The sequence below is a fragment of the Panthera uncia genome (assembly GCF_023721935.1).
Source record: "Panthera uncia isolate 11264 chromosome C1 unlocalized genomic scaffold, Puncia_PCG_1.0 HiC_scaffold_3, whole genome shotgun sequence".
Taxonomy (NCBI): domain Eukaryota; kingdom Metazoa; phylum Chordata; class Mammalia; order Carnivora; family Felidae; genus Panthera; species Panthera uncia.
Window position 1 is genome coordinate 39,041,118 of NW_026057584.1, and position 12,789 is coordinate 39,053,906.

At 36.6% G+C, this 12,789-nt stretch overlaps 1 protein-coding gene across 2 annotated transcripts in view; it reads left to right on the top strand.

Moving 5' to 3' along the window:
- DNAH7 (dynein axonemal heavy chain 7) overlaps positions 1-12,789 on the top strand; it is a 267,164-nt gene that overhangs the window by 179,936 nt on the left and 74,439 nt on the right. For both annotated transcript variants that reach the window (XM_049615226.1, XM_049615227.1), the window contains one exon: positions 4,172-4,326. In XM_049615226.1, coding sequence (XP_049471183.1) covers positions 4,172-4,326 — 155 coding nt within the window. The remainder of the gene's footprint in view (positions 1-4,171; positions 4,327-12,789) is intronic.

Genomic DNA, 12,789 nt, shown 5'->3' on the forward strand with positions numbered 1-12,789 from the left:
ACCTCTCTTTCCATTTATTATTATTATTATTATTATTATTATTACTATTATTATTTTATAATGCTGTTACCTTGTGGAGGATGCTTTAAAGTTCTTTTCTGGTAATTCTAACGTTCTGCTTTTTCTTTGAGAATTAGTCACATTCTAGCTCTTTGTTTGTTAAAAAATTTTGGATTGTACCCTGGGCCTTTTGAAAATGAGATGCTGGTTCCTATTAAAATCTTCTGAATAAGATTGATTTTTGTTTTAGTAGTCAAACAACTTGGTAAGGTTCAGATGCCAATTTCTGTCTTTTCTTTCTGGGCACGATGTCTCCAATGTGAAGTCCTAATTTAAAGTTTTTGCTATGCTGTCTAGAGATGCTTCTCAGCATGCTTTACTCAGGGGTGAGTCTGGGACGTGGGTTTATATCATAGCTCAAAACCTTTGATATGCTTCTTTGGATAGGTTTTGCACCTGCACAGATTGGTAGTCGGATCAGAACTCGTGTCTAGATTAAGAAATCCTTTCTTGGAGTCTGTCTTCTCCAGGATTTCTCCTGTACTTTCCATATCCCAGGGACCTCGTTCTCTGTATTTTTCTGTGCAAAATGATGATATTCTCTCAGAGTTTCAGCTTCCCACACTGTTGCACAACTCATGTCCACACTTGGGGCAAAGTGACAAGAGGAAAAAGAAAAAGACTGGGGTTCCCCCTGCTTTGGACTAAATCTTTGTGTCTGCCAAATTTGTATGTTGAGCCCAAGTCACCAATGTGATGGTATTTGGAGGTGCAACCTTGGGAGGTAATTGGGTCACCAGGGTGGAGTTTTCATTGGATTACCACCCTTAAGAGGGCACGAATTTACCATGTGAAGAGGCAATGAGAAAATTGCCACCTGCAAACCAGAAGGAGGCCTTCACCAGTCAGTGGATCTGCTAGAAATTTGGTCCTGGGCTTCTCAGCCTTCAGAACTGTGGAAAATGTCTATTATTTAAGTAATTTGTTACAACAACCTGGGCAGACTAAGAAACCCTTACACACGATGCACAGCAGAGGCCCCTTTGCCCAACTCTGCTATCCAGAGCGATTGATATCTCTCAGATTGGTTTTCCTTCTGCATAGGAATATGGTTCTGTGGCTGGGGTTGACCTGGGGACAGGGACAGAAGGAAAAAGAGGTTCCCTCTGCCTATCCTCCTCCCTACCCTGTTCACACATGATCATTTTGTCTTCTAGTTTGAATTTTTGCTACCTGTGATTGCTGCCCAGTGTGCCCATTAGGTCTGTTCTTCAACCAAAGCCAGAAGATAGAAAGAAAAACGAACAAACAAACAAACAAACAAACACAGGAAACTCACTACCCCTTTATTGATCATTCCTCCAGTTTTAACTTTCTTTCCATTCACTTTTCATTATTTACTTTTTAGAATCTGTAAACAGTTGCTTTTTGTATTTTATCCAGAACTTTTCATTGCAATCAGTGGAAGAGAAAGACTATAATGGACTTAGCCCAGCTTGGTCAGCACCGTAATCCTTTCCTCTGAATCTGAGATGGTATTCTTTGGAGTGGTATTCTCCATGGAGGGGGATCACTTAGAAAATGTCTGTGTTTATAATCTGTTAACCCATATGATGTTTGTCAGATGTGTTTTGGTTGTTTGCCTTCCAGTAGATTATCAAACTTTATGTGATCCAGGAAAAAAAGGATAAAGAAGACTCACTGTGGACCTTTCCCTCAAAGAATACACAACTTAGATGAGTGATGCTGTTGACAAATTATAAAGTTACCATAATAGAATATTATCATTCTATCAGAGTACCATAAATGTAATATAGATGAACTGCTAAAGAACTTCAGAGAGAACAGAGACCTCAAGACAGGCTTTGTGAAGTGCGTAACATTTGAGCTGACCTTGAAACATGCATAGGACTTGAACGTGAAAGAATGAGGAAGAAGTGCATTTTGGACAAAGGAACAACATGATTATGGGTATTGTAGTTAAAAATTGTGGAAGCAACAGAAGGAAGAGTGAGTCATTCACTTTCTTTGGGGAAGCATAAATGCTAACACACTTAATCCTCCCGACTTAAAAGTATTTCTAAAATGTGACAGAATGAGACTTTTACATATTTATAAGTTTTATTCCTTTCTAATCTTCCTTCTCATACCCTTTAGTGTCTTATGGATATGATTCTATTTTTATTAGTTGATTATATCTAAGATATTACACTACTCTTTTGGTCTCACTTCTTCTTAATATAATTAATATTACGGTATGGGCTGAATTGTCCACACACACCCCCCATTCATATGTTGAGTATATAACCCTCAATGTGACTATTTAGAGACAGGACTTTTCAGGAGATAATTAAGGTTAAGTTAGGTATAATGGAGCCCCAATTCAATAGGACTGGTGTCTTTATAATCAGAGATTCCAGGAATGCCCGCAGAGGAGAGACCCACATGAGGACAGATGGAGAGGGCTGTGTTGTCTTCAAGCCAAGGAGAAAGGCCTCTGGAGAAACCAAACCTGCCAGCACCTTGATCTTGGACTTCCAGCCTCTAGAACTGTGGGAAAATAAATTTCCGTTAAGATAATCTGTGGTACTTTGTGAATTGCATAACATTTCAGCTGACCTTGAAACATGCATAGGACTTGAACATGAAAAGATGAGGAAGAAGTGCATTTTAGACAAAGAAACAGCATAAATATCTGTGGTTAAAAATTGTGGAAGCAACAGAAGGAAGACTGAGTCACTCAATTTCAAATTGACTATTACATTGTATAATGCTAATTTGGAGGGCAAGTCTGTCTTCTCTACAATATAAACTACATGTTTTATTCCAGGTTCTAACTTAAATACTAAATACTTAAATGGGTTACTTCCATTTGGGACAAATTATCCCATGAATTTCTAAATTCATATTATAATGAGATGATACTGAATAAATTATCCCTTTTTAGCCTCGCCTTGTTGTGTTTTGTGTTTGCTCCAGTCACCTTTTATTTTCTCCTTCTGCTCTTCTGGCAACCTACGAATTTCCTGTGCTCACTTTTGAAGAATATGGCAGTATCTTTAGGGAAGTGACCAGAATTATGGCTTGTGTTTATTGAAACTTCCAAGAGAATAACAGTAATCTTAATGCTGATTGCATTTCACACGATGCAGAAGGCTATATGGTTGGATACTATTTAGTGATGGCAGATACTGGTTAATTCTTTGTGACCCTGGAAAATAAACTGGGTATCTCATGGTTTACTGCTCTTGATCCTACCATAAAAAAGGGATGTGAGTAAGAACAGAGCAGTAAGTATGAGCTCTCCCATAGTGCAAAAACTGACTTTCAGAGAATATCTTTCTGTCTGTAGGAAGCTTAGAAATATGTAATGAACTACATGTATGACATTAAATATACAAGTGTTTGAAACAAATACTGGGTCAAAAGTTGTATTAACACTTTAGGGTCCAAGAAGTTTAGATGATTCAAATTATGCTTTTTATCCTTTTTTTTTTTTTTTTAGACCATTATATCCTTAATGGTCTAGATCTCAAAGAGAGATATGATGTCTCAATTCTTTCTCTTTCTCTCTTGTACAAATGATAGCAGATGGGAACCAAGAAATGGTTTCAGAGTCACAAGTAATTAATGGCAGGGCCCAGTGAAAAACTGGTTTCCCAATTTGTAGTGTTCTTGCTAAATGAATTGACTTAACCAGAAAAAGCGACAAATGTTTTCAAAAGTTTAACCTTTAGAGAATTATTGTTTTCCAAAGAGTAAACAACTTGCAAGATGCCTGGGTGGCTCAGTCAGTTAAGTATCCAACTCTTGATCTTGGCTCAGGTCATGATCTCACGGTTCATGAGATTGAGCCTCGCGTCATTAGGCTCGACACTAACAGTGTGGAGCCTGCTTGGGATTCTCTCTCTTCCTCTCAGCCCCTCCCCAACTCACATTTTCTCTCTCTCTCTCCCCCAAAAAATGTGTTTGCAATGTGATTTTTTATAGTTGTGATTTTAATAGTCTAGTCAATGTAAATGTTTCTGCTATAAGAACATAGTTTCTCATAGTACATTAAAAAGTAAAATGTTACCATAAAGCATATACTGTAAGAAAGTGATATGTGCATGATTATTAACATAGAGACAAATCATGATTTGACCAGCATTGTCTTTTTTCCCTCTTTCAGGAATGCAAGAAGGTGGCCTCTGATGATAGATCCTCAAGGTCAGGCTAATAAATGGATCAAGAACATGGAAAAAACCAATAGTCTTCATGTAATTAAATTAAGTGACCCTGACTACGTCAGGACTCTGGAAAATTGCATCCAGTTTGGTACCCCTGGTATGTAGTTGAATAGTAAGTGTATAAGTGTACATTACGGTAATGCCTGGAAAGGGCACAACTAACCCAGAAGGAGGTAGGTTTTTTTCTTTTTTAAAAAGATATTTGTGTCAGACTCATCTTAAATAAATAATGGCTTTGTTATGTCTTTCATTACTTATCGATAATTAATCAAGAACTTGAGAGATTATCATTCTCGTTGGGTTAGGCTGTTTCCTTTGTCCCAAGATTCACTTGTGAGGCTTCCTCTAATGTAGCTGTTTTCAATTTTGTTTGTGGCTTTCCATTCTTTAGTTCTCATTATAATTCTGCTTCTGCAATTAATAGGACCACTCCATATGCCAGAAGTATTTTAACACATTAGTCCAATTATCTATTTATTCTTCTTTCAACTTGTCCTACCAAAGTGGCAGAGAAGTGAACACACATTTTGCATGGCTGACTATTATCGGCCAGGATGGAGAGATTAGAAACATGACAGGGATTTTTCAATAAAGCTCTATGCACGTGTCACATTTGTTGAAACACAAAATGTTTATGATCTGAGTAAATTGGGGTTATCGTGTTCTAATTTTTATGTTTTTATTTTATTTTTGAGAGAGAGAGAGAAACAGAGTGCAAGTGGGGGAGGGGCAGAGAGAGAGAGGGAGACACAGAATCCAAAGCAGGCTCCAGGCTCTGAGCTGTTGGCACAGTCTGAGCTGGGCTTGAATTCACAGACCATGAGACTATGACCTGAGCTGAAGTTGGACGCTTAAACGACTGAGCCACCCAGGCGCCCCGGGGTTGTCACATTTGAAATTTATGTTACCTATCAACTTTTGACTACTTGACCAAATAAATGGATGTAAACATTATGAAACAACAACATGTTTGTGCTTAGGACAAGTTGAGCAAATTCCAATTGCTACTAGAGCTAGTACAACATGGAAGAATTACAACAAATGTATCAGGTAGTCTTCTAGACCTTTTATTTTTGCATGTTAATAATGAGCTAATCTTGGGACACCTGGTCGGCTCAGTCAGTGAGCATCTGACATTGGCTCAGGGCATGATCTCGTGGTTCTTGAGTTCAAGCCCTGCGTTGGGCTCTGTGCTGACAGAGCCTGGAGCCTGCATGGAATTCTGTGTGTGTGTGTGTGTGTGTGTGTGTGTGTGTGTGTGTGTGTGTGGGCGCGCGCGCGTGCGTGTGTCTGCCCTTCCCCCACTCATGCTCTGTTTCTCTCTCTCTCTCTCAAATAAACATTAAAAAAAAAAGGTTTTAAATAAAATAATGATCTAATCTTTAAAATATTACAATTTTAGGTTTGGTTAGGGTACACGTGAAATGAAAAACCTTAGTCTACCTACAAAATCTGTGTTTGTGTATATGGATACACAGACACATACGCAAATGGTATTTCATTCATCCAACTGGTGTTCATGGAGTATGGTATAGTGATATATGCGTTACAGAAAAGGGTGAACATGACCTCTACTATCAAATATCTTGCTTGTTTAATAGGATCAGACAACATGTGTTACTAACAGTAATAAAAATAGAAAGTGGACATGTGTCACTAATCCTTGTTAGAACCACTATGCTGTTGTGAGTAGGTGCACTAGCTCTGGAGTTAGAGGTCTTGCCTCTTACTCATTGTTTAGTTCAGTGATCTTTCTGAGACTCAGTTTCCCCATCTGTACTTTGAGCATATAGCATGAGGAAGAAATGAGTTACTGTACTTTAGGTAGTTACAGAAGTGTCTGCTAAGTTCAATGTATGTTGTTTCTTGGAGATTTGCCTGTGGTGTGCACATATTCTCTTTTAATTAAATTAGTATATATTCAATTATATTAGCATAATAAGAAAGGCACAGATGTTTATGAGAATTCACAGAAATAGGGAAGATTTCTTGAAAGAATTGGGACCTTAAATAGTTTAGTTAAAATTACTTGGGGCGTCTGGGTGGCTCAGTGGGTTAAACATCCAACTATTGATCTTAGCTGGTGTCATGATCTCACAGTTCATGAGATCAAGCCCCATGTCAGGCTCCATGCTGACAGTGTGGAGCCTGCCTGGGATTATTTCTCCCTTTCTCTCTGCCCGTCCTCGTTTGCCCTCTTCTTCTCTCTCAAAATAAATAAACCTTAAAAAAAATTACTTGATTTCACTTAGCCAAATTTTCTTGATACAGTAAAAAAAAAAAAAAAAAAAAAAAAAAAAAGCCGCTACCACGTTTGACATTCTGAGATTCTACAATCTCAGTCACGGATCTTAAGTTAGTGTTACATCAGTTTAGAGAAGAAAGGTCTATGGAGACAAAGTGTCTGGTGGTTTCCAAATTGTGGGAGAGAAAACCAACTTCTAGTGGGTCATGACTAGTATTTTTTAAATGAAATGCAGTAGCAAAGAATAGAATATATTAGGCTGCATAGCATGGAGTATCAGTAAGCATTATTTTATGAAATTTTGGGGGTTTGATGTGCATATGTGTGTGCTTGATCAAGATTTGTGTTTCTTACTTGGAGTTGTGACCATAAAACGTGTGAAATCCAGTAGTATTTCCAACCAGTTCATTTTATGAACAAGGTAAGTCAGGTACTAGAGAATGTTAGTTATGTGGCTTAACCAAGATTATACACCTAGTAAAGGGGAATGCTGAAACTAGTCCCCAGGTCTTCTACCTTTGCCCAGTGCTGCCTGTGCCGATCGCGGTTGCTTTAACCTACTTTTGGGCATGGACTACTTTAAAAATGGACAATAATTGGGACGCCTGGGTAGCTAGTCAGTTAAGTGTCTGACTTCGGCTCAGGTCATGATCTTGCGGTTTGTGAGTTCAAGCCCTGAGTCAGGCTCTGTGCTGACGGCTCAGAGCCTGGAGCCTGCCTTGGATTCTTTGTCTCCCTTTCTCCCTGCCACTCCCCTGCTCATGCTCGCTCTCTCTCTGTCTCTCTCAAAAATAAATAAACATTAAAAAAAATTTTAATGGACAATAATTATTTACAATACCTTCTAACATTATTCACTTCTAACAGAAGTGAAAAATTTTAATCTATTGTAGAGAGTAGCAGTTGGCAGATTTTACAATTACTTTTCTATTGACACTTCAGGTAAAAGAATTGGTTACTGTTACAATTTTAAAACATAAGCAGTTGATAGTGGCCTATTAAGAACAATGGCTTTTAATCTGTCATCCCTTGCTGGCAGACTGGGTAGGGAAGGTAGAGGTTTTCTCCTCCTTCACCGACCTGGCTCTTCTTCAACCAGACGGGCCTCCCTTTACTTTGTTTATACTGGGTTTTAAGATAATAACCTCTTTGGAAAAAAGTATCGTACTGCTTACAAAAAAAGTTTGAAAGCCAATGTTGTAGAAAAGAAAGATACATCTATATTAGCTATACCAATGAATAAGGTGTGCATAGGATATTAATCATATAAACATTGCGGATAAATCAATTTTATATCCCGATAAAGCAATTCTCGTTGGGTTAGGCTGTTTTATATCCCGGAAAAACAAGACAAAACTTTAAAAAGGCATCAACTTAGGGGCATCTGCCTGGCTCAGTTGATGGAGCATGTGGCTCTTAAACTTGAGGTTGTAAGTTCAAGCCCCATGTTGGATGTAGAGATTGCTTCAAAATAAAATGTTTTAAAAAAAAATCAATTTGTCTAAAACATCTCTGAATGGCTTTTCATTACCTCTGTGGAAAAAGAATCTTTGCCTTAAGGGCAGCCTCTGTCATACCTGAGCCTTCTTTCCTTTTTTCTCTTGGCACTTCACTTTATTTCCCCCTTGCGTGTAATGTGCAAGACTACTTCTGGTTTAAGTTTTATTTCATTTGCTCATTTGTTTTGTTCATTCATTCACCTAACAAATACTTGTTTTGCCACTACCACTGAAAACCTAGCATGAACAAGACAGACTTGGTCTCTGCCATTTTGGAGAAATATTATTGGTTTGAGAGGGAGACCGAGATCACACATGTGATGAAATTTAGAACACGGGAGCAGGGGGTACACAGGAACAGGGGATACATACAACATGGCATTGCTTCACATCTCTTGGCTTTCTCTGCTCTTCCATCCACTTGGTGAAGTCTTTTAAGCTTACCCTTTAAGGTACAACTCAAACACCTCTTTTTCTGTGAATTCTCAACCTCTCCAATGAAATGCCAATAATGCAGTTTTTATAGGTTTCTACTATTGCCCTTTTATTATGTGCATAACTGTTTGCTTCTCACCTCCAAGCTCTTTGAGGGTTCCCAGGAGGTGGTCCAAAAGGGTTGACTCTACTATGGATGCAGTATGCTGCATTGTTGAACATAATATGCGGAAGATTTTTTCTATTAATTTGAAGTCTAACGTAGAATAATGTAGATGATATGTAATAAAAAACTGATATCAGTTTCTGTCCTAAGTGAAATAAGTATTAAAAGAATACTTGGTTTCCTTTATATTTCTGTTGGTAAAGATAACTGTTTTTAGTGAGATTCTCTGCCTTACTCAAAAGATATTAGCAAGCCATGTGTTTGGTCCCTGATCTTGGTTTCCCACAAGCTTTGCAAATACTGATGAGCTGACATTTGGAAATGAGGAAGGAGGTGTTTACATAAACCAGCATTTTGTTAACTTTGATGATAGAAATATGAAGAAAAGCCCGTCTCATTCATTTTTGCTCCTGTGTTTTAACATGAAACATATTTTGATCTAATTAAAAGTTAGAGGAGTCAAAATAAGGAGAGCATTCTGGGATAATTCATATACCTATAGATTTTTGTTCTTTTCCTGTTTTTTTAAGTTTAGAATGCTTTTGATTTTTCACTGAGGCTTATAATATAGTAAATATTCAATTGTGAGGATAGATTTCTTTGAAATAAGGAGGCTATAGAAAACTTAACAGGCTTAAGACTTGATTCTGTTAGTAAGGAATAAATTTTCACTTTTGGGAAAAAGAACTAAGTCTATAATATTTAAGTTTTGTAATATGTATTTTAGCTTTGAAAGGGACTCATACATATTAATATAGACACTCTTAATTCCATTTCAAAATAGGAAACAAATAAGTGTAAAGGATGAAATTGTATAATATATTTTAGGGAAAAATAATTTGAATATGAGATTTTATTTAAAAAATGCTGTCAATAAAAGCTGAGGCAGTTCCACAAAATTTAAACGTTATAATATTTCATAAAAAGAATTTCGGTTCATTTGTTATTCTAGAAAATTAATAGATTGAAAAAATCTGATCATATAAAAAATGAGAAATTGGTATCTAGTATCACTGTTGTTGCTTAACATTATTACGAAAGTTCTTTTCAGTGCAGTGAAACAATGAGGATGCGGTAACATTTGGAAAGAGGAAATAACATTTTATTTGCAGACAATATATTTCATCTAGAAAACCAAGGAAAATTAGCTAAAAAGCTATTAGGATAAAATAATTTAATGGAGTGTATATATTCCAAAAAGAATATTTAAAAATAACAACTGAGAAAAAATAAGTGTGCAGTGATTATAGTCAACTAGTGAATAGGAAACAAAACAAAATCAAACAGAAACTTAGGATGACTTTAACAATGCATAGTAAAAAGGTGACAAAACTTCACAGAAAAATAAGGAGACTTGAGTAAGACCTATCTGTCTGATAGGAAAACTAAATGTTGTAAAGATGTCAACTCTTTCAGAAATAAAAGTTTTGGAAATAATACTAAAACTAACACAGAAGAAAGAAAATAAAAAAGCCAATACAAGTTCAGAAAAAAGAGTGAGTTTGAGTGTGCCTGGGTGGCTCAATCGGTTAAGTTTCCAGCTCTGGTTTCAGCTCAGGTCATGATCTCACAGGTTTGTGGGATCGAGCCCCATATCAGGCTCTGCACTGGCAGCATGGAGCCTGCTTGCGATTCTCTCTCTGTCCCTCTTCCACTCGTGCACTCTCTCTCTTAAAATAAATAAATAAACGTTAAAAAAAAAAAAAAGAGTGAGTTTGGACTCAACTGGAATAAGTTCTGGAATAAACCCTAATAAATATAAGCCTTTAATGCATCATCAGGTAAGCATTATGAACCAATGGGAGAATGATAGGTCATTCAGCAAATGGTGTTGAAAAAATGGTTTTGTGGAAAAATATATTGAGTCTCCCCTCACACCAAAATATGTTCCAGATGAATTAAGGAATTAAATATGAAAGAAAAAATAAAAGACATAAATGCTAAAAGAAAACATAGGGGAATGATATCTTGTCTTTGTAAAAGAACTTTCTAGGAAAATACACATGGATAAAATAGAAAAGAAAAAGCTTAATAGGTTTGACTCTAAAAATTTTTCAGCTAAACCAAGAAACACTAAACTTAGGAGATTATCAAGCAATTATAATTTGTGGAATTTATTTGTACCCCAATTTAAATAATCAAGCTATAATCAAAATATTTTAAGACAGGAGTGTCTGGCTGGCTCAGTTGGGAGAGCATGTGACTCTCGATCTCAGAGTTGTGAGTTCAAGTCCCACATTGGGCATGGAACCTACTGAAAAAACAGTAAATAATTAAAAAATAGTTATAAAATATATTAAGATCAGGTAGAAACATATTCCCTGCCTTGATATCTGATAAAATTGTGAATTATTGATAAATTTTTAAGCTGTGGCAATTTTTAAAAAAGAGTATTTACCTTTCAGAGATAGCCAAATATCTAAAGGTGAAGTTTTAGGATTTCTAGGATTTGTTTGTAAATAATCCAGGATGAGATGGGGAAGAAATGAAAGAAGATTGGCTACATTTGCAAGGGTCAAGGGTCAAAGCTGGATGATTAGTACATCACGTTCAGTGTACTGTTCTTTTTACTTTTGAACAAGTTTTGAAAATTTCTACGGGAATATAAAATGTAAAAAGAAATGTAAACAAATTTGAAAACAGGCAGAAAACTGGGGGATGGGGAGCTATTTGCTACCACAGTGTTAAAAAATACAAATGAGGGACACCTGGGTGGCTCAGTTGGTTAAGCATCCAACTTCAGCTCAGGTCATGATCTCATGGTTCGTGAGTTCAAGCCCCGCGTCGGGCTCTGTCCTGACAGCTCAGAGCCTGAAGCCTGCTTCAGATTCTGTGTCTCCCTCTCTCTCTGCTCCTCCCCTGCTTGCACTGTGTCTCTCTCTCACAACTAAGTAAACATTTTTAAAAAACAATACAAATGAAGTTTTAAAAACTAGCACTACCCCCATGTTTAGCTGGGTACAGAGTAAAGAAAGAAATTTCCTGATTGCCACTGTGGTTGTATGTGATGATTTGACTATGGTCTGGCCCTCATGATATAAGTGGAAATGCCATTTGTGTTTCTCTGTAAATATCCTTAAGAGATATTTTCCCCGTTTCTGTGTTTTCTTCCTTTCTGATGGTTGGAATGTGGATGCCATTTGAAAGGCCATTTTGGCCAAAAAGGAGCGAGATGGCAACAACTTGGATCTCTGACCATTTAGACACACTGTCCTTCCCCCCTAGACTAATTACAGCAGGCTCCCCTTTACACGAGATATAAAGTCCTTCTTTTCCATGTCACTATTTTAGTTTTTTTTATCACTTAGAACTGAACCTGATTGTAATACACAGTACACATGTGCCAGGAACAGGGCAAATATACTAATATACAATATTCAGAGGGGAAAAAAAAATAACTAGACAAAGATCAACTGAAACGTCAAGCCTTGAATACAAGTGTTAACTATTTTTTACCTATCAAATTGTAAAAGTCATGAATATAGTATTTAATGCTGGCAATATCACATTGTGTTTAAAGAAGCTGTGTAAGAAGACACACGGCTTAGTTCAAGTATTTGCTTTGTCGTTTACTATGATTTAACTGAAAATTTTACCTCAATTGCCTTGCCTCAGTTTCCCCATATACAAAACTAGGGTAACAATACTCCATGCTTTTGAAAGCATTTGAGAATGAGAAAATTAAATGTCAACATGGTGCCTGGCATTTGTAAGTACAATTGTATAGAAAAACAGGTTTAAAAAATGAGGGCTCATTGCAACTCTGAAATTTCTTCAGCCATTCAGGAAAGTAATTTGGCAATATAAATGGCCTTTAAATTAATTGCGCTTCTAGGACTCCAGCTTGATTAAGTAATCACAGATAAACACGAGGGTTTATTCAAAAAAGATGTTCACTGTAGCATTATTAACAATGGAAAAATGGAAGCAATCTAAATAATAGATTCATGTACTTAATACATTATAATACTCTCATATTATTTAACCATGAAAAAGAATCATTTCATTCAAGCAAAATGTGAAAAGGAATTTAAAAATCATCTGACATGCCTGCTTCGGTTAATTAAGATCTCAGCAGTGAAAGAAATTGACAAGACAATTTTAGGAATTCATTTAAGCCAGGAGTAACCTCTGGGAAGGAGCAGAATATGTCTGTAACTGCAGTAGAGGTTCGTCCCAATGTCTCAAGCTTATCCCAATACCCTAAGCTTGTTT